General features: G+C 59.5%; 10 protein-coding genes across 11 annotated transcripts; 5 read left to right on the forward strand and 5 right to left on the reverse strand.

Annotated features, from left to right (window-relative positions):
• Nucleotides 1–47: 47 nt before the first annotated feature.
• On the forward strand, nucleotides 48–677 carry SDRG_13462 (hypothetical protein; the record flags this gene model as incomplete). The annotated part of the gene is made up of 1 exon (XM_008619552.1): nucleotides 48–677. The coding sequence occupies one exon, from the start codon at nucleotides 48–50 to the stop codon at nucleotides 675–677; it is 630 nt and encodes a 209-aa protein (XP_008617774.1).
• Nucleotides 678–1931: 1254 nt separating this feature from the next.
• On the forward strand, nucleotides 1932–3783 carry SDRG_13463 (hypothetical protein; the record flags this gene model as incomplete). Its single annotated transcript, XM_008619553.1, has 2 exons — nucleotides 1932–2883; nucleotides 2966–3783. 2 exons carry the CDS (start codon nucleotides 1932–1934, stop codon nucleotides 3781–3783), a joined length of 1770 nt encoding a protein of 589 aa, XP_008617775.1.
• A 197-nt stretch (nucleotides 3784–3980) lies between these two features.
• On the reverse strand, nucleotides 3981–4822 carry SDRG_13464 (hypothetical protein; the record flags this gene model as incomplete). The annotated part of the gene is made up of 1 exon (XM_008619554.1): nucleotides 3981–4822. Exon 1 carries the CDS (start codon nucleotides 4800–4802, stop codon nucleotides 3981–3983), a length of 822 nt encoding a protein of 273 aa, XP_008617776.1. The 5' UTR covers nucleotides 4803–4822.
• Nucleotides 4823–4914: 92 nt separating this feature from the next.
• SDRG_13465 (hypothetical protein) lies at nucleotides 4915–5186 on the reverse strand (the record flags this gene model as incomplete). The annotated part of the gene is made up of 2 exons (XM_008619555.1): nucleotides 4915–5018; nucleotides 5066–5186. The coding sequence occupies 2 exons, from the start codon at nucleotides 5184–5186 to the stop codon at nucleotides 4915–4917; spliced, it is 225 nt and encodes a 74-aa protein (XP_008617777.1).
• Nucleotides 5187–5583: 397 nt separating this feature from the next.
• Nucleotides 5584–7608, reverse strand: SDRG_13466 (hypothetical protein). The gene is made up of 7 exons (XM_008619556.1): nucleotides 7047–7608; nucleotides 6938–6994; nucleotides 6556–6891; nucleotides 6308–6512; nucleotides 6087–6254; nucleotides 5822–6042; nucleotides 5584–5777 (listed from the first exon to the last, which is right to left on the reverse strand). The coding sequence occupies exons 1-7, from the start codon at nucleotides 7572–7574 to the stop codon at nucleotides 5643–5645; spliced, it is 1650 nt and encodes a 549-aa protein (XP_008617778.1). The 5' UTR covers nucleotides 7575–7608; the 3' UTR covers nucleotides 5584–5642.
• Nucleotides 7609–7684: 76 nt separating this feature from the next.
• SDRG_13467 (hypothetical protein) lies at nucleotides 7685–8500 on the forward strand (the record flags this gene model as incomplete). Its single annotated transcript, XM_008619557.1, has 4 exons — nucleotides 7685–8228; nucleotides 8279–8335; nucleotides 8389–8410; nucleotides 8458–8500. 4 exons carry the CDS (start codon nucleotides 7685–7687, stop codon nucleotides 8498–8500), a joined length of 666 nt encoding a protein of 221 aa, XP_008617779.1.
• A 526-nt stretch (nucleotides 8501–9026) lies between these two features.
• On the reverse strand, nucleotides 9027–9688 carry SDRG_13468 (hypothetical protein). Its single transcript, XM_008619558.1, has 2 exons — nucleotides 9404–9688; nucleotides 9027–9350 (listed from the first exon to the last, which is right to left on the reverse strand). The coding sequence occupies exons 1-2, from the start codon at nucleotides 9677–9679 to the stop codon at nucleotides 9171–9173; spliced, it is 456 nt and encodes a 151-aa protein (XP_008617780.1). The 5' UTR covers nucleotides 9680–9688; the 3' UTR covers nucleotides 9027–9170.
• An 852-nt stretch (nucleotides 9689–10540) lies between these two features.
• Nucleotides 10541–11607, reverse strand: SDRG_13469 (hypothetical protein). Its single transcript, XM_008619559.1, has one exon. The coding sequence runs from the start codon at nucleotides 11595–11597 to the stop codon at nucleotides 10575–10577; it is 1023 nt and encodes a 340-aa protein (XP_008617781.1). The 5' UTR covers nucleotides 11598–11607; the 3' UTR covers nucleotides 10541–10574.
• A 1351-nt stretch (nucleotides 11608–12958) lies between these two features.
• Nucleotides 12959–21092, forward strand: SDRG_13470 (hypothetical protein; the record flags this gene model as incomplete). Its single annotated transcript, XM_008619560.1, has 10 exons — nucleotides 12959–15595; nucleotides 15644–15989; nucleotides 16045–16399; nucleotides 16445–17162; nucleotides 17205–18115; nucleotides 18160–18436; nucleotides 18503–18646; nucleotides 18693–19712; nucleotides 19759–20400; nucleotides 20448–21092. The coding sequence occupies 10 exons, from the start codon at nucleotides 12959–12961 to the stop codon at nucleotides 21090–21092; spliced, it is 7695 nt and encodes a 2564-aa protein (XP_008617782.1).
• Nucleotides 21093–21247: 155 nt separating this feature from the next.
• Nucleotides 21248–22436, forward strand: SDRG_13471. Of its 2 annotated transcripts, XM_008619562.1 has the most exons (2): nucleotides 21248–21301; nucleotides 21347–22436. In XM_008619562.1, exons 1-2 carry the CDS (start codon nucleotides 21268–21270, stop codon nucleotides 22372–22374), a joined length of 1062 nt encoding a protein of 353 aa, XP_008617784.1. In that variant the 5' UTR covers nucleotides 21248–21267; the 3' UTR covers nucleotides 22375–22436. The 2 variants fall into 2 exon arrangements, with proteins under 2 accessions (XP_008617784.1, XP_008617783.1); XM_008619561.1 differs by having other exon boundaries at nucleotides 21248–22436.
• Nucleotides 22437–22684: the final 248 nt, after the last annotated feature.

The raw sequence follows: 22684 nt of genomic DNA on the forward strand, positions 1-22684 counted from the left end.
ACAGCGAGACGATTTCGTTGCCGGGCAAGACCACCGTCGCGCTCACGATGACGCTGAAGAGCCCGGTTGGCGGCTCGTACACCAACGCGACGTCGGTTGGCGGCTCGCACACCAACGCGACGTCGTTTGCCGCCAAGGTTAAAGTCTTTGGGACCAAGAAGATTTCCTTCAAGAACGGCGACGGGCCGTACCATGTTCCCAAAGCCAGCGACGAGGAAGCGGGCTGGAACCGTCGCACGACCGACGCTGCGTACGACGGTGACGACGCTGGTAGCACGAATGACTCGAACAACGAGTACTTTAACAACGACGGCAACGATGGCGACAAGGGTGGCAACGGTGCCGACGTCGGGACCGACAACGACAATGAAAGCGGCAACGGTGACTACAACCCGGGCAATGGAGACGACATGGAAGGCCACGACGTTGAAGGCGACAACAACGGCAGCAGCAACGAGAACGACAACGAAAAGGCGACCAAGGACTACCTTCTCAAAGACTTTCTCTTCAACGTGGCGTTCTCCAACTCCACGTCGGTGCGCAAGGACCTCAGTGTGCCAGCGCCACCGACGCGCCTCGAGTTTTCCCTCTTTGCGAATGCGCAAGCCAAAGCGCCGCTGTGCTCGACGACGATCCAGTGCCCGGGCAAGTCGTACCCCAAGCGTCTTCGCCAATAGCCAATCCACTACCCATTCGATAATGCACCACAGTATTTTGTCTAATCCCTGTGCAAGTACACGTTGTCCATATCTTGGAGAAGAGCTATAAGACGACGGTCTGTCATTTGTCATTGGTTGAGCTCGAAGCAGTCGAACGCAAAGACACTTGACTGTAAATTTGGCCAAACACTCTTCACTAATGACCAAGCTATCGACGTAGAGGCTAATCAAAGGATATTTGATGCCCTTTGCACAATTGATGCACATCGTCTGGGCTTCTTATTGGCAGCTAAAGCGCGTCTGTGAATCATGTAGGTTGCGTTGCTTTGAGGGTCCGCCTCTGTAGTACTATTGGGCGCTCACTTGTCGACCCAGTCGGTGTTTGTTGCGACGAACTCAAAGCGATGCGACAACACCGGGACATGCGTCGTCGTGCGCCAGCGGTGGCTACGACAGCCTTGTCCACGACCGACCACGACAAGGCCGCCGACAAAACCGAAGCTCAGAGTCGGGTGGGTGCTCCGACGTTTCGCGTTCTGGTCGCGTCGGTCGAGCTAGGATTTTCGATGGCCGAGCTCGACAACATCGTGCCGCCGTAGTTGCTGTATCATCAGACGACTATTGTATAGTGCGCAATCTGACTGTTATGTGACGACGTTGGCGGTAGCCACCACCCAGTGAGCTCGACCAAACCTAGTCCTACCCTACCCCCATATATTGTGTGGTAGTCAAGCAATGCCAAGGGCATTGACCCATGGCATTACCAAGGTCTTTGCAGCAAAGTGTCGAGTACAAAACAACAAAATAGATTGCTAAAGCGAATTGCGCATCGCACGACCATTACATGCTACGTAGCGCGAGGTACGATCTGCAAAAGAGCGTCGTCTAAGGGCAGCTCGCAGTACTGTCGGCATCACAAATGCGTCTCTACGTTGTCGTTATCATAAATGGCTGCGCACTCACGACCTTATGTACGCCGGTGAAGTCTTGGTAGCATTGAGCATCACATTTCACCCGCCCTTATAAGGGTCCAAATGTGAGAGAGAGACGCCAAGACTTCGGAACGCATTAAGTACGCCATCTCAAATTTTCATCTCGAACTTTGTATATTACTCAATAGTAATTTGGTATGCGTGGCATGCGCACTTTATCGAGTTGGTCAACCTGCACTTGAGAGGATTCCTGCGCTTGGAGCTTGCCACGATTTGCGAAATTAAAAAATACTTGCGCCGAGTTGAATCATTTCGAAATCAGCACCGCAGGAAGAGGGACATGCCGCACCTCGCCGCCCATGTCCTCCGCGCGCCGAGCCTGCTCAAGCGTATCTGCACCTTCCACATCGACGCATCGGCCAAGGCGCCGGCTCTACCACAGCGCTGTTGCAGCATCCGCCTGCGCAGCACCTACAAGCTTGACGACGACGGCAACGACGACGTTGCAGTGAACGGCCAGCGCGGCTCCATGTGGTCTCTCGTCCTCGGCGACCGATGTCTGCCATTGCTCTGTGAGCCGCACCTCTTTGCGCACGCGATTGCGCGCGGCGACGCCAACATCCTCGGCTGGCTCATCTCCCAAGGACGCGTAGCGTGGACGAAGGAGCTCCTCATGTTCACCACCGACGAGCGTTATGCATGCCCCGGCGCTAAACACGATCTTGGCGGCGCGATGACGATGCGAGCGCTCCACTGCGTCGCCCGTGCGGCAGAGAAAGGTCATCTTGCAGTCTTGCAGCTCCTTCACGCGAATGGCTCTTCCATGGGCGACGTCTGGCAGTTCGTTTGCAGTGGCGGCCACGTCAACGTCGCTCGCTACGTTGTGACACATGATCTTGGTGTTTGGAACGACGCGTTCATTAACACAGTGGCCGAGAAGAGCCTTGTTGATCTGCTGCACTTCCTCCTCCGCCGTAGTTACGGTGGCGTCAATCAACGGACGCTTGCGCTGGCCATCCAGCACAACCAGCTCCAGTCCGTCCGCGATCTCTTCGCACACAAGCATTGCCTCGCGCCGCTCTCGTTTGAAGATGCGCTGCGGGATGCAGTTGAGTACGACCGGCTCGACATTCTTCGCTGGCTCTGCAACCAAGCGCGACGCACGTGCCTTCTTGGACGTGGCGCTGGCAACGGCGACGTACTACTGCGCGTCGGCTGCTGTCGCATGCATCAATGCCGTCATGAGCCTGCACGCCAGCAAGCAGCGTATCCGCTCCGTGTTGCTGTCCAAGGTCTTCTTGAAGTGCATCACTTCGCACCAAGATGGTCGCGACATCAGCACCGTCGCCTTGCACAAACTTTGCGACGGCGTAGCTCTCTACTGCAGCGAGCAGCAGAGCCGATGCGTGCCAGAGATGCAGTCGTTTGCTCTCTTCCACGAGCAATTTGGTGGCTGGCTGGCTCGGCATGATCTCTCGCAGCTCGACCAGCTCTGCCAACCCCACCTCTTTGCGTATGCCTTGTCGTACGGCAACATGGAGATCCTCGAGGAGCTTGATGTCGAGTTTCGAGCGTCGCACCAGCACGTCCAGCTCAACGGACTTGGCTGCCGTCCGTGCTGCGTGGGCCAACTCGACAAGCTCACATATCAAAATGTGGTGCAGCACGCGACCGAGTCGGGCCACTTCGACCTCCTCGCCCACTTGGAAGACGTCGGCTTTGCGATGGACGACGTGTGGTATCGCGTGAGCTTCTTTGGCGATCTCGAAATCGCGCGCTACGCCCACGAGTGCGAGTTTGACGGGTGGTTGCCAAGATACGTCTACAACGCCGCTGCCAGTGGCCACCTCGGCTTGATCAAGTTCTTGGACAAGCACCACTTCAGCGGCTTTGACTCTGAGACGATCTGCGGCGCGGTGCACAGTGGTAATTTGGCGCTCGTCGACTACCTCTTGACGCACCGGACCGAAGGCACACTGCGCAAGGCCCTCAAGACGGCAGCCGAGACAGCCAACCTCAAGATGCTTTGTCATTTGGTCGGCCGACCGGGCGTGAGCTGTGCAGAATGGCGAGCGTACGTCACGCGGAGCCATGCGTGTGCTGCGTACCTCACCGACGTCATGCGCGTGCGTACGTCGCGTACCCGCATCTACAAGCAGAGCCTCAAGCGCAAGGCGTCCGAGATGACGTGAACTGCGATGCCTTCGTGTTGTCGTTTTACTCGACCGCATTCAATTCTAAGTCACTATACGTTTATGAACGTCGTCTGTATATAGTAACAACTGACGTCGCTGGGATTAGGGTAAGGTCTGTCGCAGCCGCCAGTGAATGAAGGCACTAATAAGTGATGGTTAAATCAGGTAAAGTGCTTCGATAGGTTTAGCGCTTCTTACAATGCGATCAAGCTACTCGCACGGTACGAACCCGCCTCGTCGGTTGTCGAGGCGGCCGACGAGAGCATTTTGGAACTGCTCGAGGGCGACAACTGCAGCGTCTCGTATCCGCTTCCGGGCGCGTCCTCGTGGCTGCTAATCGTGCTCTGAGATGTCGCCCAGTTGTCGACCCAGTCGTCCGTCGTTGCAAACTCGCCTCGAAGCGACGGCGCACGGACAAGGGTGCACCAGCGGTAGCGCTCCGGTACCGCCGGCAACGACGCTCGACTTTGGCGGTACAAGTGCCACGCAAAAGCACCGGCGCCAATCGCCGCTGCCACCGACACGACCAGGCCGCCGACAAGCACGCAGCTCAGAGACGAGTAGGCTTTGCTCGGAAGTGTCGTAGCTGGGATCGTGACGTTGGAGTTGGTCGCGTTGGTGGCATTTCCTACGTCCGAGCACGCCCACGTAGTGCTGCAGAGGGCGTTGTTGGCAGACGACAGCGTCAGGCGGACGTGCGTCGGTGGTGTCGACAGTGAAAACTCAAAGTGCTGCGGCGTTGCATTGGTCGCCGCTGCTAAAAGCACGCGGACACTTGCAAGAACGTCCGAGTCGTTGCCACCGAGTGCGAGAACCGACGCCTCGATCGGGTCGTACGCCGAAGCGTTGAAAAGTGTCAGGTCGAGAGCAACGGTCGTCTGCTGCGGTAGCACAATCGTCTCGGGGGTGGGCGCATTGCACGTCGCCTCAACTTGAACGACACTCGAGTCCCAAGCACACGTGGCCGAGTCAGCGAGAAGCCGTACCGCCATGAGCAGTGCCACCAGAAGGTACATGCTGCGTAGATAGTATCTGCTCGGCGCAAGGCTAGATAAGGAATGGCGATTCAGAGAATTTGAAAAGAAGTATGTTGGGTTTATTGAGAGACGAGACAATCTCTGTCGCATTTTATCTCGTGAGGAAAAAGGCCGCGGCGCCCAGTAGTAAGAAGAGGGCGAGTGCGCCACCAGCGACGAGAGCGTTCGTGTTGGACGCCGGGTGGTCTTTGAAAGCTACGTATTCCTACATAAGCTTCGATCATGAGCGGAGAGATGTGTACTGTTCTTCTCGATCGCGTAGCGCGAGCGCAGCTGTCCGGCGCTGAGTTCCGAGTCGCGGACCGTGCCGCCGCGGCCGTAGCGTGTGCGAAGCTCCGAGGCGGGCAAGGCGTCGTCGGCCATGGCTGAGGCAAGTTGCAGAATGAGCCGTTGGAGAAGCGAGCATGAGCCTAAAGATAGCAGCCATGAACCCGCCCGTGCAACCACCATGCTATTTCAGGCTTCATGCTGGCGCTTGTCCACCCCAAGGAGGCCACCGAATGAAGCCCCCTGGCTGGCTCCTCTGCAACGAAACTTGTGGAAAGAACGCGGTTTACGCTGAAATGTCCAAGTCACAGGGCCCCCCAAATGGCCTTCGTAGTCGGGAGAATTGGGCTAGTGAGGAGTCCTGACGCCAACAAATAGACCATGGATGACTATGCATTCAGGTATTTCAGCAATCTACGACAGCATATTCCTCTCTGCGGTAGCCCATGAGTGTTCCTCGACACCTTTTCTTGGAACCTGTCGAGTGTATCTCCGTCACCTGCCTGGCGCTCTGTATACAGAGCGATTACTGCAAATAAGACGATGATTTTCTTAGCGTAGTTGCATGCGCAGCTGGTTGATGGCTTTATCCAGTCCAAAAAGACTCGACTCGATGTTGGACTTGCGTCTGCGCGCGTCGATCGTTCTCGAGGCGGACTGTTCGAGCTTGGCGTACTCGGCCTGGAGCTGCTCCCATTGCATTCTTCCATCGCAGAGCGTAGACGTCGTACCTGCTCTTTTTCAAGGTTGAGATCGAGGAGCTTTCGCTCCAGTTGCCGCTTGTACATGACGTCGTTCTGGAGCGACTGCTTCTCGGTCGCGTAGGGTGCACTGAGCTCCATATCGATCACGCTGCGGTGGCGCATGTCCCCACTCTCCTCCGCACTGCTTTGATAATGGAGCAAGTTGCGAATGTTGCTCGAGCCATTCAGCTCGACTTTGCTCATAGAGGCTACGCGAATCTGTCGTTTCCGATGATAAACATCGTAGGACTACCTGCTGTCGTTGGCATCGAACGCCGGGTATCACCGTAGCCAAGGTCCGCTAGCGACACGGGGCCGCTGCGTCGCGTCGCGCGCTCTTTTGTCGGTGACGTCGTCGGGCGCGCCTCGGCCAGTAACTGGTTGTAGGACTCGACAATAGCACTTGGGCGCCGCTCTGTCTCTGGAAAATACACTGTAAGTTGCCACAGTGTTTGAAATAAAAGTGGATGGCACCTGGAAATCCGTGTCCGTTCAAGTCGGGTATGCGAATTGCGTTCGGGAAGAGCGTCGACTCGACATAGGTTGGTTCCCGACTCGAAGGTGGCGGACCTATATCGTCACGCCGGTCGAAGTTGCGTTGCTGCGCTTGGAGTCGTTCGAGCTGCTGCGAATGGTGGGTATCTCTGGCCGCAACGTCGGCCTGGTGCCGAGCATGCATCTAGAAATGCAATGTAGTTTTGAATCTGACAAGAGTCGGCTACGGCAGATGTCTGGCGCAGCTGCTGAAGCAGATCATCTCGCTCTTGCGTCAGCAACGCGATCTGGTTGGTCGTGCGCCACGTCTCGGTGTTTTGGCTCTGGCTTCGCTGCAGCTGCGTGAGCTCGTAGACCACTTTGGTGTAGTCTTTTCGGACGCGCTCGAGCTCGGTCGATGTGGTCGCCAACGTCGCCTTGCACTCGTCGAGTGCAAACTGGACGCTTTCGAGCTTGGTTCGTGCCGTCGCCAGCTCCGTGGTTTTGGCTGTCAGTGCGTCAGCGTCATTGCTGACCCTGCGCTCCGTGTCGTTTAGCGTCTGTCGCAGTGTTAAGAGCTGGGCCTAATCGTGCATGGAAGTAACAGCATCCAGCCGACACAAGGCCAACCTCGAGCATCGTCACGCGCTTCTTGTCACTGGCCGCGTCCGTCTTGACCGACTGCAGCTATGTTTCGTCGTCTAAGCTTTGCGATGCAGATATGCTGATTGTCACGTACCTCGGCTACCTTGGTCACTAGCGCCGCCTCGATGTGGATGACCTTCTCCTCCAGCGACGCCATGTCCCGCGCAGTAGTTTGCCGAGCATCTTCGCCTTGGCGCAGTAGCGTCTCGACTTGGGACTCGAGTGCCAGCGCTTTTGTCTTCCAGGCAGTAAGCTCTTTCTCCAGCACTGCGCGGTCAAAGCTCGACTCTTCACGCTCGCGAAGAACCGTCGGCGGCGGCGGCGCCATGGTCGAGCGAGGACGAGGCAGCAACGATGGCGCACTCGACTCGATTGAAGGCGAGCGTTCTGGGTAGACCCACTGCGAGCTGCAAGACAGTTCTGCCTCGAGCGGTGCCCGTGCGCTCGGTGGCCGCACGCGGCGCGCGGCTTCGGCCTGCCGGACCGCTTCGGCTGCCGCAGCAAACGGGTCATAGCGCCGGACGGGCTTATACTCGCTTACGCAGAGACTCTTCCAGGACAGGCGGTCATCGTCGTCATCGTCGCCTTCGCTCCACGGCGCGTCCCACTCTGAAAAGGCCATGGCCACGCGTGACGGTTCAAGATCCAGCGCCGCCACTGTCTGAGGAAAACACTGTTTTAAACAGAATGTAATATTGCGTGCGCCTAGCCTCTTCGATCTTTTGACCAAGCATGTTGGCGTCACCGCGCTGGTCGCAGCACCAGCCGACGTCGTCGGTCTTCATCTGGACAAGCGAGAAGGACGCTGCGCTTGACGACCAAGTGGCTAGCAGCATCCGCGAGAGCCTCGAGGCCACCGACGACGTGGACGACGAGCTCGTCCGCGAGATCTACGCGGCGCGGTTCCCGCTCGGCGTCAACTGGAAGGCGATCGCGATTGCCCTCGGCTGCACGCCCGTCGAGTGCGTCCGCCGGTACGCTGAGCTCAAGACGACAACTGTGCACGTCTCGCAGTATTCCGCAGCGGCGCACGTTTTGCACTCGCCACGCCTTGGCAACCTGAGCTCGCCCGTGCTGCCAGGGAGCCCGCTTCTGTCGCCGCCGCCGTTCGCGCTCCAGAGTCGCAACAGTCCGTTCAAGTGGACAGCGCCGCCAAAGCCCTCGGCGCCCGTGTACGGCGACGTCGACGCCATCGATGAAGCGCTGGACGCGATGGACTTGGACGACCTCCGGGCTGCCGTCGCTGACGCCGACGCTCATCCATTCGATACATCGGGTACCATCCTTCTTCGCATGCTTGGCGCCTCGACGATTCTCATGTGGTAGCCTCAATTGACTTGCTGAGCCACTCGGCCCTCGCTGACGCGTTCTTGGACATTGCAGGTCGCTTAAAACGACAACACGGCCGAGGCGCTCATGTATATTTGCTGCTGTAGGCTCCCGCCTCGACGCCCCAAGGTGCACACCATCAACAAGGGTGTCACATCAACCTCATAATCGCGTAGCATGCTTCTCCAGAGCCGCCTCGCCAAGCACGGAACGCAATAACGTCATGCGCTTTACATATCTAGCATCTACCCTGTGAATGCACGGGATGTATGCAAGCCTGTATGCAATAATTAAACAGAGGCGCATAAGCGACGCCGAACGCGAAAGCAGCTCCAAGCACCAAACACGACAAGTAGTGGGGGTGTGCGATACTAGTCTAGGCTGGTATTTCGCAATACTGTCGGGTCGCTTCACATCGCTAACAAGGTCCAAGCGCACCGCTCGTTCAAACCGTGTGCAAGGCGTTCGATGGCTCGTGGACTGGAAATCGTTCGGTAGTTATGCACTAGGTATGTGGCGCTGGATCAAACGTACTAGAAAATCATCTGTGTTGTTGTTGGGCGACAAGCCTGTACTAGGCAAGTCGTCCCACGGGTCGGCGTCCTTGTCAGAGTCCCTTGAGTAATAGAGCGCCATTGCGAGATCGTTGGTGAGGATTTCGCTGATTTCACCAGCGTCGTGGCCATCGTCGTCCAGGCCATCACTGGAAGCGTCTTGGACGCGCGCGTTCGTGGTGGTTGCTGCTGCTATGTCGTCGCGGACACGGTGCTCGCGTCGTTGCGGGAACAAACGGTGGCGAGTCCATATCAAGTTCCGAGGTAAGCAGCTGCGTGATCCCGTCGGAAGCCGACGGACGTGACGACGCGAATTCGCGATCGCGGTTCCGCTGCTACACTTCGCGGTGCTTGACTGCTGCTTGAACGGCGCACTCTACGGGGCCATAGACGTTTCGGTGCGTGGCCTTCTGGACTTTGACGCAGTTGTCCGCCTCGCGCTGCTTGTTGACACCGCAATGTCGATCAATGGTGTTGCAGTCGGTGCCGGGACTGCAACGTTGTAGAGCAGGTCCCTTGTTCCGCCCGTATCAACTGCGGTACTGCCGCGCCGTGCGATCCCCTCCACCTTTTCGACCGTCGTCGCCATGGACTCTTGCGCGGTTTGTGCCACCATATCGGCAACGCTGGGCTCTTGGCCAGACGCCACGTCGATTCGGCTCTTCTGCTTCCATGGCCCGCGCTTGTGCTTTTGCTGCTCGGCTTCGTCACAGAGTATGCTTGCGGCTTGCACGAGGCGCCTGACGATGAGCGAGATGGTGTCCTTCGTGGGCTTCTTGGCTCCGCTGCACTTGTCCGTCGCAAATTTCTGGTTGACCTCGAGCGCGACGTCGGCCCACTCCATGGAAGCGGGCTTGGGTACCGCAACATGATACAACAGGTCTAATACTTCCGCGCTCCACCCGTAATCTCGGCTGTACTGTCGCACTGCACGATCCCAGAAGACCTTCTCGATCGCTTTTGCCATCGTCGTGCTCGCTTTCGAAGCGAGTGCCGCCGCTGGGATGACTTGGAGTGGCACGCATGGAGGAGACGTCGCAGGGACAGCCCCAAAGGTCGCTCGTTGATGCGCGCGGATGCTGGAGCCGAGGAACGTGGCGCTGCCAACTCTCGCTCACATACACGCTGCTGCACCTCGCGGTGTTTGATTGCCTTCTCCACAAGGCGTCCGACGATTTGCGGCATGTGTTACCCCGTGGCCTTCTTGGCATTCTTGACATTGAGGCACTTCTCCATCCCGAGCTGCTGGTTGATCACATACGCGATGTCGACCCACGATGTCCCATCAGACCTTGGCACGCTGTGGCTCGCCATCGCTCGCACTTTGGGCGAAGACGGCACCGACCAGTTGTCCATCGAAATGGCTCAAGCGTCATCAAACCTGCTATCGCACAGCCGCACAGCTCACGGACCGGCGATCGAGCTCAGTAATTTCTACGCAAAGCGCGGTATTTTCTATGCAGAGGTCGAAGACACGTGCCCGAGATCGGTATCGAATACGCACAACATGTAGTGGAAGCGATGCTCAACCACCTGATGAAGTCCACCTCTCGGCCTTGTTGATGGAACGGCGTCCCAGCACGTCTCCCGACTCGACTGGCACCATCCAGCGACCGACGTGGACGACTTCGCAGCCATGATCCACGTAGCTTGCGCCATCCAGTCGGAAGAGCGCCGACGAGCAAATTTAGCACAAGGCAACACGTCACGAGGAGGCAGTAGTCTATGAAAATGACGCTTTAAACCTTGGCGTCGATCATGCGCACGTTCTCTTCAGCTTGGGCAGCGCGGGCCTTGGCCTGCTTGGCGGTCTCGGCATCCTGGAACTTGCCGTAGCCATACATCATACCACCAATCATGCCAAAGGTCACGTAGATGGCGGTCTGCGGCTTGAGCTCTTCGCCGAGGAGCAAGACGCCAATAAAGGTCGTGGGCAGCTTGTTGAGGCCGCCGACGGTCGCATACGTTGTCGCGGACGTGACGCTGACGCACCAGAAGGACGCAAGGTTGAGGCCGATGCCCATGACACCGCTGAGGAAGAGGAGGAAGAGAAACGGGACATTGCGCATGAGCGGGTTGCTCCAGACCGTGATCGCGTCGCCCGTGTACGCCATGGGGAAGAAGAGGAGCGGGATCGCGACAATGTTGTTGTAGAACGCCATGCCAAACTTGCTGAGCTTGAGCGACGACCCGGACGTCGCGTAGCGCATGTAGAGCACGTACGCGGCCGTCGAGAGGCAGTTCATGAGCATCCAAAAGTAGCCCATGAGCGTGCTCGCGGTCGGCTTGCCGCCCACGTCGCTGTACGAGGTGAGGATCGCGCCCATGAGCATGACGGCAAGCGAGCCGAGGACCATCGGGCCGACCTTCTCGCCAAAGAGGCGGTACTCGCCAAAGACGATGATCAAGTTGGTCACGTTCTTGAAGACGGTGACAATGTGAATCGGGAGGCCGGCCGTCGCGAGCGTGCCCGTGTAGAGCATGGCCACAAAGAAGCCTGTGACCGGCGCCCAGCGCTTGGCGGTCTCCATGCTGAAGTTCTCGTACTGGATGTGGCCGCGGGCCTTGGCGGCCTCAAGCACGAGGACGCCGATGACGGCCTGCGCGAGGATGACGAAGGACTTCTCGGCGAAGTTGTAGTACTTGGCGCCGACGATGTACCGGTTCGCGAGCACCATCGCGTTGGACATGAGGCTGTACACCAAGCACGAGACGACGGCCATCGACGTCGTCGGCGTCTTTGCGGTCGCGTCCGAAGCCATGGCTGCAAATCCACAAGTGACATTGCCCGATACCGCACTTGCGCCAAGTATGACATACAAAATTCAAGATATGTCACTATTGCCAGGGAATCTCATCCCAACCGGACCACCGAGGACGAAATGGTGTGTGTCCACTTGTCTAGAGCAGCTGGCAATGGCAAATAGCTGCTCAAATAGCTTGGTCGAAGCAGAGACGGTGGTGATGGTGCGTCGCTACGTAGGAGCACTACGTACGAGGTCGAGTCAAAGCAGCGAACTCGACGTTGCAATTTCTTGTGCTTCCTTGGGAGATCACATCGAGCTGCAGTGACGGAGAGGAGACACGAGACAGTCGTTATGAAGCTAACGTCATGGGCGCTCGGTAGAAATGCCGGTGTGCTGCGATTGCATCGGAGCTCAAGAGCTTGTGCTTGTACTCGAACAGTGTAAAGCTATAGGCAAGGGTCCATAACTTGTTCGTTAAACCTTGCTATAGGCTGCTAAGGAGGTGGACGGTGGCGGTCGCTTGTCGAGCGATCGGACTAAGTAAAGACGATGTCGAGTTGCGTGTGACACAAGCAGGACTAGAGCGTGTGTCGCTAACACGAGGGATGTGACCGGATATCATTGACCATTATCCGGATGTACGACGTTACACATTGACCAAGAGCCCAGGAAGCGACGAAGGAGGATCCACAAGAGCGGCCGAGGTCCGCACAATGGCGCAGTGGCGCGACCAAGTGGGCTCGTGGCGCTAGGCAAAGAGAGGTGCTTGTGCGCGTCTTGGTATATCTTGAATGAAGCCGGCCATTGTAGCCCTCGTGCTACGGGGACGAGGCAACATTCGCCTGGTGCTAACGCAGGCACGCTTCCCTCCCCGCTCGAATGGAACTTGCATCTGCATCTGCCACGCTAAGAAGCGACCGTTTGCGCATAGCACAAGTGCTGCCGCCCACAACGACAGGCAGTGGACAATGCCAACGCAGGCCCGTGTGGTGTCGCTAGCCACAGAGGCATACGAGGCATGAAGCTCACATCGAATCTACTGGTGGGCTCATCCCTGGGCTCGTGTCGTGTACTGTACTTGCTCACTGCATGATGGCCGTCCAAACGATGTGATGGGCAACGCAAGCCGGTGGTAGCAGCAGGATCGCTGGATCGTAAAAGCAACGCGCCATGGCGGGTACAAGCCATTCGCTCATGAAGCAGCAGCACAGCATCATGCAGGCCAGCGCGCTAGTGCGACGCCCGCCCATGAGGCCGCGCCGTTGTCCTTGTCTGCGGCCACGCGGCTTGCAACATCGGGTCCAACTCTACGCCCATTGGCTGAAATCCGGTGAAATTGCCAGTTTTCGCCCAGTCAGCCCGGTTGAAGAACGAGGATGACCGAAGCGACGGCCTTCGCCCGGTTCCTCCCGGGGCTGCGCAGCGCGAACGCGACGACGCGGACCAAGACGGCGCGGACGCTCTGCCTGTACCTCGAGTCCGAGGCGCGGGACCTGCCCATGGCCGAGTACGCGACGACGGTCTCGGCCATCAGCGGTCGCATCATCGAGATGATCCTCGGGTCCGACCTCGCCGAGCGCACCGGGGGCATCGTGGCCATGGACAACCTCGTTGACCTCTTCATTGCTGACAACCAAGACTCGCGCATCTCGGAGTTTGCGCACGCGCTCATCAAGGTGTTTGAGAAGACGGCCAACACGGAGATCCCAACGCTCAAGGCCGGCGGGAAGGCGCTCGGCCACCTCGTCTCATCCGGCGGTACGTCGCTCATCGAGTTCATCGAAGAGTACCACATGAAGCCCGCGCTTTCTTGGCTCGAGAAGGAGAGCTTCCAGGTCCGGCGCCAGGCCGCGGTCATCATCATGCGCGAGCTCGCCATCAACGCGCCCGCGATCCTCTTCCGGCACATTGACACGTTCTTTGACGTCATTTGGAACGCGTTCGGCGACAGCAAGCAGCCGACGCGCGAAGGCGCGGCCGACGCGCTCCAGGCCTGCTTTGCGCTCCTCCAAGCCCGCGACTCGAACCGCAAGAACATGTGGTACGTGCGGACGCTTGAAGAGGTGCAGCGGGGCCTCCAGCGCGGGACGCCCGAGTCGATCCACGGCGCTCTCCTCATCTTAAACGAGCTCCTGCGGAACAGCGGCGACTTCATGTACCCGCACTACGTCCGCCAAGTCCGCGACGTGCTCAGCCTGCGGGACCACCGGTCGTCGACGGTCCGGCGCGCGGTCATCAACCTCCTCCCGCGTCTCGCCAAGTTCAACGCGTCGACGTTCCTCGAGATGTTTTACCGGCCGAGCATGAGCTACCTCCTTGAGGTCGCGAGCATGAACAACCCGCCGGCCGTCACGCGCGGTGACGCGCTCCTGTCGATCGGGAAGCTCTCGCTTGCGATTGGGTCACCGCTCGGCCGGGACGAGCGCACGCTCGACATGATTACGCACTGCATCAAGCTCGGGCTCCTCAAGAAGAAGGACAAGAAGGACGGCGACACGCAGCGCGAGGCGCTCAACTGCCTCCGCATGCTCGCCGACGCGATCGGCGCGGGCTTGAGCAGGATCAACTTGGAGGCGACGATCCAAAGCGTCTTCCAGTGCGAGCTCGACAAGGGCATGATCGATACGCTCACAACGCTCATGAAGCGCCTGCCCAACCAGCGCATGCTCATTCAGAACTCGCTCTTCAAGCAGCTCATGAAGCTCCTCGAGCTCAAGCCGTCCGAGTCGGCGCTCACGTCGGCGTCGCCGTCGCGCCACCGCAGCAAGACGTACACCAACTTGACCACGTCTAGTGGCTCCAAGACCAGTGTTCTCAACATCCTCTCGAGCGCGATCCAGACGGGCAAGCTCGACTACTCGCCGTCGTCACCAGCGCTCGCCGTCGACGCGCCCAACATCATTGGCATGCAGATTCTGGCGCTTGAGACGCTCGCAACCTTTGACTTTGGCGGCAACCGCCACATCCCGATCGTCCAGCGCGTCCACTCGCACGTCGTTCGGTTCTTAGACCACGACATTGCCAGCGTCCGCAAGAGCGCGGCGATCACTTGCTGCAAGCTCGTATTGCCGGCCGGCGAAGAAGCGACAGCGCTCAAGAGTGACGTGGCCGGGCCCGTGAGCACGGTGCTGCAGAAGCTGCTCACGGTGGGCATTGCCGACACGGAGGCCGACATTCGCTCCAAGGTGCTCGCGTCATTAGACCCGCGCTTTGACGCGCTGCTTGGACAGCCCGACAACCTCCGGTGCCTCTTCATCGCGCTCAACGACGAGGTCGTCGACATTCGGCAGACGGCCATGACGATCCTCGGTCGGCTCACGCACCGCAACCCGTCCGCGGTCATGCCGTCACTGCGTCAGACGCTCGTACAGCTCCTCGCCGAGATTGAGTTCAGCGGCGACGCGCGGGTCAAGGACGAAGGCGCGTTGCTGCTCGGTCACTTTTTGCGCTCGGCAACGACACTCGCCAAGCCGTACGTGCTGCCGACGCTCAAGGTCCTCATGAAGAATTTGCGCCAAGAAGCGAGCACGGACGGTCGCATCCAGCTCAACAAGGCGGTCGTCGCCACGCTGGGCGACCTCGCGGTCGTCGGCCAAGACGCGCTGATCCCGTACCTGCCGCAGCTCATTCCAGAGCTCGTCGACGAGATGAGAGAGATCAAGAGCAGCACGGCCAATGTCGGCAAGATGGTCGTCGTCGTGCGCACGCTCGGGCTCCTCATCGGCAGCACGGGCTACGTCACGCGGCCGTACCACGACTACCCCGACCTGCTCGAAGGACTCTCGGCCGCGCTCCAGAAGAGCGGCGATGCCAACGTGCTCTTGCGCATCGAAGCCGGCCGCACGCTCGGTATCATTGGCGCGTTGGATCCGTACAGCTTCAAGCTCTTCCAGCTCGAAAAGCAAGGCCGAATGGGCTCGGGTCTGCTTGCGACCAAGCAAGTCGAGCAGCTAAAAGCCAACCAAGTGATCCCGGACGACCCAACGTGGGCGGGCTTGCTCCTCGGCAACGAAGTACTTCATTTCGCAAATTCGCACATGTTGACACTGGTTTGGGCGTAGAACGGCGTCGAGCAGCTCGTGATCAAGCGGCTCGTGGCCGACCCGCTCTCGTCGATCGTCAAGCACGAGATCAAGTGCGTGCCGGCCGAGGACTTGCTGCCGTCGCTCATGATTGGCGAAGCGCAAAATTACTTCCCCGCGGTCGCCATCAACGCGCTCATTCGCATCCTCTCGGAGCCGCGCAACGCGAGCCATTACCAAGGCACGATACTGGCCATCATGTACATCTGCAAGAACCTCGGCAAGAAGATGGAGCCACACCTCGACAAGATCATCCCTGCGTTCCTCTACGCGCTCGAGCACGTGACGCCCGACTTGCGCATCTTTGTGTTTGACCAGCTCTCGAGTACGCTCCATTCATTGGGCGACCGGCCAACTGATAGATTGATACTATTGCGTAGCACTCGTGCGGCAAATGGAAGAAAAGGTCAAGCCGCATTTGGACAACGTGGCGATGGCGTGGATCATCCAGCAGTTTTGGGACTCGCATCTGCCGCAGGTGCTGGGACTGGTCAACGAAGTCATCAACTCGCTCGGCGAGGACTTTGGCGTGTACCTCCCGGACCTTGTGCCGGAGCTGCTTCGCGTCATTCGCACCGAGCGCGAGGCATCGAACCGTCCGCAGACGCAGCTCGTCATGCGGACGCTCATCAGTCTCGGGCGGCTCCTCGACGGGTACCTGCACCTCGTCATCCCCGTGCTCGTCAAGCTCATCCAGAGCAACGCGGACTTTTTGCCGCGCCGCCAAGCTTTAGGGTACGGTCGCTCGGTGTCGGTATCATGTACAAAGATGTGGTCTAGGACGCTGGTGACGCTGGTCAAGAAGCTCAACGTGTCGGTGTTTGCATCGAAAATCATCCACATGCTGGCGCGCGTCATTGCGAGCGGCCACCCGGAGCTCGTGTACCTCGCCATGGACTGTCTCTGCGCCATGGTGTACACGATGGGCGACGACTACGCCGTCTTCATCCCGGTGATCAACCAAGTGCTGCATCGGCACCCGACGCAGGGCGACGTGTTTGACAAGTACGACCTCCTCGTGTCCAAAGTGCTCAAGTACCAGCCGCTACCGGCCGTCGCATGGGGCACTGACACGCTCAAGCGCGAGCACGCGTCGTCGCTCAACACGGACTCGCTCGACGAGTTCAAGCCGCTGCCGATCAACCAAGTCGGGCTCTCGAAAGCGTGGGAGACGACGCAGAAGAGCACCAAGGACGACTGGCACGAGTGGATGCGCGCGATCTCGGTCGAGCTCCTGCGCGAGTCGCCGTCCCTGGCGCTCCGCGCGTGCAAGGAGCTTGCGTCCGTGTACCAGCCGCTCGCACGGGAGCTCTTCAATGCGTCGTTCGTGTCGCTCTGGCCCAACCTCAACACGCACACACAAGACAACTTGATTCGCGCGCTAGAGACGGTGCTGCAGGCGCCCAACCTCCCGTCCGAGATCCTCCAGACCTTGTTGAATCTGGCCGAGTTTATGGAGCACGACGACCAGCGGCTGCCCATCGACATCATGTTGCTCGTACGTCCGAGCATCTGGTATGCGTTTCCATGCTTGGGGTAGGGGTCGCTCGCCGAAAAGTGTCATTCGTTTGCCAAGGCGCTGCACTACAAGGAGCAAGAGTTCAACGCGACGCCGACGGCCGCCGGCATCGAAGCGCTCATCTCGATCAACAACAAGCTCAACCAATTTGAAGCCGCGGTGGGCATCGTCACGTACGCGCAAATGCACTTGCCGCGTGTGCCAGTCAAAGCGAGCTGGCACGAGAAGCTCCAGCGCTGGGACGACGCGCTCGTGGCCCATGAAGCGGTCTTGATGACGCACCCGGATGACGTCGAGGCGGTCTTTGGCAAGATGCGCTGCTTGTACGCGACAGGGCAGTGGCACGCGCTCAACGACCACATTGAAGCCATGTGGGCGCAGGTGTATGGCGACGGTGACAAGAGCAACGGCAACGACGACGACGGCGACGACGGCATCGGCGACGACAACAAGCTCCTCGATGTGCCGCCGGCGCTCAAGAAGGAGCTCTGCAGCAACGCGGCGCGGGTCGCGTTCACATTGCAAAACTGGGACATTGTGCCCAAGTACATCAACTCGGACATGGACGACACCGAGTCGCACCTCTTCCGCGCTGTGACGTGCATCCGCTCCAACGAGCTGGACGAGGCCAAGCTCGCGATTGAAGAGTGCCGGCACACGATGGACCCGACGATTCGGTCGTTCATCAGCGAGAGCTATGCGCGCGCCTACATGCCGTGCGTTGTCAACCTCCAGAACCTCGCCGAACTCGAAGAGATCATTGCGCATCTGCAGCGCGGCGCGTCGCTGACCAAGCCGATGCTCGCCAACAGCAGTCGCCCGGTGCGCGACAGCTTTTTGCAAAACCATTTGACGCGCGAGAGCTTTGTCGAAGTGCTGCCGCGCATGACGCCCCAAGCCCTTCTGCATGCACAGCAAGACGACCTCTCCCGGTACACTTTCATTCTAGACGAACGAGGAACGACGCAACATATAGACTGCAAAAGATCTGGACGGCCCGCCTCCTCGGTGTGGACCGTGACATCAAGGTCTGGCAACACGTCATGCTCGTGCGGTCGCTCATTCTCGAGCCGAAAGACGACGTTGACGTGTGGCTCAAGTACGCGCGCCTCTGTCGCAAGTCGGGGCACCTCAACTTGGCCGCGTCGGCGCTCGCGAGCGTCGGCGCAAGTGTCTTCATGGAGTCGATCGCGACCGACGCCAACGTTCCGATCGTCAATGTACACATGCTGGAGCAAGAGACGCACAACCCGGTCGTCGCCTTTGCGTACCTCAAGCACCTCTGGGCCGAGAGCAAAGAGGAGCTCGCGCTCAAGTAGCTGCACGACCTGATCCACGCGATCGAGACCTTTGATGAGCACGACGAGCTTGTGAACCTCCGCGTGCAAGCGTACACGCAGCTCGGCAAGTGGCAAGTCGCGCTCACGGAGCCCAAGAAGCACAGCGACTTGATGTTCGACCAGGTTTAATTTTGCTAGCTGTTGTACAAAAATCCACGTTTGAGGGTAGGTGCTCGGGTGTCTCAACACGGCGACGCGCTTGGACCCGACCAACGGCAAGGCGTGGCACGAGTGGGCGCTCATGAACTTTCGAGCGACCGAGTCGGCGCGCGACGACCCGATCGCGCTGGAGAAATACGCGTCCAGTGCGATCGACGGGTTCTTCCGGTCGATTTCGTTTGGCCACCGGCGCTACGACGTGACCAAGGACGTGCTGCGGCTGTTGACGCTCTGGTTCAACCACGGCGGTCGGCCAGACGTCCACGCGGCCATGACCCAAGGCCTCGCCGAAGTCTCGATCGACACGTGGCTTGAGTTCATCCCGCAGCTGATTGCGCGCCTGCACTCGCCGACGCCCAACATGAACACGCTTTTGCACCAGCTGCTCACGCGCATTGGCCAGCACCACCCGCAGGCGCTCATCTACCCGATGACCGTCGCGTCGACGAGCATTGGCGCCAAGCGCAAGCTCGCGGCCGAGGGCATTTTAGCTGCCGTGCGCCGCCACTCGCCGCAGCTCGTGCAAGAAGCCGAGCTCGTCTCGCGTGAGCTCATTCGCGTCGCGATCCTCTGGAACGAGCTCTGGCACGGCGCGCTCGAGGAAGCCTCGCGCTTGTACTTTGCGCTCCGGGACACGAAAGCGATGCTGTCGGAACTCGCGCCGCTGCACAAGCTCCTCGATGCGATCGGGCAAGTCGAAGCGCCGACGCTGCGCGAAGTTGCGTTCTGCCAAGCGTTTGCGCGCGACTTGCAGCAAGCCAAGGCGTGGACCGACCGGTACGAGGGTACGGGCAACGTCGACGACCTTAGCCAGGCGTGGGACCTGTACTTTAACGTGTTCAACCGCATCAAGAAGCAGATGGCCAACTTGAGCATCCTCGAGCTTGCGAACGTCGGGCCCAAGCTCCTGAGCGTCTCAAGCCTCTCGCTCGCGATTCCTGGCACGTACAAGGCCGGCGTGCCCATCACGCGCATCCAATCGTTTGGCCCGCAGCTCACGGTGCTCACGTCCAAGCAGCGGCCGCGCAAGGTGTTATATAGTGCCACCTCTTATCGGTGTGCTGACATTCGGACAGGTTGTCATGCACGGCAGCGACGGCAAGTCGTACACGTTCCTCCTCAAGGGCCACGAAGATCTGCGCCAGGACGAGCGCGTCATGCAGCTCTTTGGCCTCATCAACACGCTGTTGGCCAACGACTCGGACACGCGGAAGCGCAATCTCGCGATCCAGCGCTTCTCGGTGCTGCCGCTGTCGCACTCGTCCGGTCTCATTGGGTGGGTCGAGAACACGGACACGCTGCACATGCTCATCCGCGACTACCGCGAAGCGCGCAAGATCCAGCTCAACGTCGAGTACCGGCTCATGGTGCAGATGGCGCCCGACTACGAGAAGCTCACGATCGCCAACAAAGTCGAAGTCTTCCAGCACGCGATGGGCGAGACGACGGGCCAGGACCTCTACAAGGTGCTCTGGCTCAAGAGTCAGAACTCGGAAGTATGGCTCGACCGCCGCCGCAACTACACGCGGTCGCTGGCCGTCATGTCGATGGCCGGCTACATCCTCGGGCTCGGCGACCGGCACCCGGGCAACCTCATGCTGCACCGCGTGTCGGGCAAGATCGTGCACATCGATTTCGGCGACTGCTTTGAAGTCGCGATCGAGCGCGAAAAGTACCCGGAAAAGGTCCCTTTCCGACTCACGCGCATGCTGTCGCAGGTGGCTTCTTCCTGCCAGTCAGAGAGGCTCACGTATGATGTCTCTAGGCCATGGAGGTGAGTGGACTCGAGGGCACGTTCCGGTACACGTGCGAAGCGTCGATGCGCGTGCTGCGGGAGAACCGCGACAGTCTGATGGCGATCCTCGAGGCGTTCGTGCACGACCCGCTGATTACGTGGCGCCTCCTCGCGCCGCACGCCGTGCCATCGCACGCGTACGAGACGGAGGAGGACAAGGCGTCGGGCCCCAAGCTCATGACGGACGTGGACGAGACGGAGAAGGGCAAGCACCGCCGGTCGTCGGCCGATTCGATGCTCGAGTTTATCGAAAAGCCGAATGAGACGACGAATTTGTCGCTCAAGATGGCGGCGATGGGCCGCAGCGTCTTCGCCACCAACAAGACCAACAACAGCACCAACGCGGCGGGCACGACGACTGGCGAGAACGCGACGACCAACAGCAACGACGGCGAGCTGGACGAAGGCGGCGCGCTCGCGCCCGAGCAGCTCAACGCCAAAGCCGTCAAGGTCATTGACCGCGTGAAAAAGAAGCTCCGCGGCCGCGACTTTGAGAACCTCGGGGTCGGCCAAAAGCAGCTCAGCGTCGAGTCGCAGGTCGACCGGCTCATTGAGCAAGCCACGTCGCCCGAAAACCTCTGCCAACTCTACTACGGCTGGTGCCCCTTTTGGTAGATATATGTACTACAAATAGAGGCAGGTGGATATGCTTGCAGGTCTCGATAGTTCCGGAACCTCAGCCGCACAGCAACGTGACGTGGCGCGACGAGGTGGCGAGGCGGATCTTCGTCTTTTCCGGCATCCGGATACCATTGGCAAGTTCAAATTTCCGATTTTTGACGATTCCGACATGGCCGGCGGTGGCCACCCCTATTGCCGGTGCGGTAAGCGCTGCACCAAGCGAGGCTCCGTGCGGATCAACTCTGCAGGTCTCTGCCCGCGCTGCGCACGTCTAGGCTACAAAGCCGCCGCCACTGCTATGGCCCCCAACGCAGCACCCGAAGCTAACCCACCGCCAGCACCCGCAGCTAGCCCACCGCCAGCACCCGAAGCTAACCCACCGCCAGCACCCGACGCCATGAACCCGCGGCCGGCGCTCGAGCGACGCGCGTGTATTGGCGTGTTCCCTGCGATTCCACCCAACGCCGACGCGCGCCTCGTCATCGAGCGCTTCAACGTGATTGGGAATGGGCTATACCACAAGAGCTGCCGGGGATTGCTCGACGCCGGTGTCACAGCGCTGCGCTGCGAGTGGTGCCAGCGCAAGATGCACAACGCAGGCCGCGAGCTCGAGCGCATTGGTGTTTTCGGCATGGTTGAAGAGCTCACGATCTCCAACTCGTCTCTGGTGCAGGACATTCGACGCCTCATGGCGACGCTCGCCATCAACCCCGAGGACCCCGACGCTATTGCAAGTCTCAACATGCTCGCGCGTGTGGCGCTCGCTGGTCGGTTCGCCCTGGACGCCGGCCGCGTCGTCGAGCGCAAAATCGCGTTCTACGTCTGCCCGGGTATCGGCCACGACGACGCCGGCCTCGCCGACGCACGGCAGCTCTGCGAGCTCGCGAGCGAGACGGTCGTCATTGCGGAGAATGGGCGGCTGCGTGGAGCTGCGTGCGCGCACTGGCAGCTCGTGGCCAAGAATGCGTTTGCATCGCCGCTCTGCAAGGTGTGTCGTCCTGCGCTTGTCAAGCTGCAGAAGAAGATTGCAACGCGCAACGAGATGCACGAGCAGGTGACGGACCCGTCGAGCAAAACCGCGTACCAGCACCTCTCCCGCGACCAACTCCAAGAACGGCTGCGTCACGCCATGACGAAACTCAAGCAGCAGGAGCGTCAAAAGATCGCTGCGAGTGGAGGGAAGCGCCCGGCGGTCGACACCAGATCGCCTCCAACGACAGCGAAGAAACCCCACACGGTACTTCCCATCAACCCAGCTATTACCCGATGGATTTAATCACGCTCATATATATATTGTCGTGCGTTTGGAGCGCTGAGCACTTGGTCAATGCATCCTGCCAGAAGCTCGCACGAAGCCTCGACGATGGTGTGTCAACTGCACCGTACGCTGACACAAGGGGCACTTGGCAGCGTGCCATCCTGCCAGGGTACGCTGGACGCAGACACTGCGATTTAGTACTACTGCCGGAAAGACTGGCTGGCATGCGGGCAATCAGAGTGGGTCAGTGCGGCTACCGACACCGTCGTAACATCGTCGTGACAACGTCGTAACAGCGTCGTAACAACGTCGTGACAGTGTTACGACA

The sequence above is a fragment of the Saprolegnia diclina genome (genome assembly GCF_000281045.1).
Source record: "Saprolegnia diclina VS20 unplaced genomic scaffold supercont1.60, whole genome shotgun sequence".
Classification (NCBI taxonomy): Eukaryota; Oomycota; class Saprolegniomycetes; order Saprolegniales; family Saprolegniaceae; genus Saprolegnia; species Saprolegnia diclina.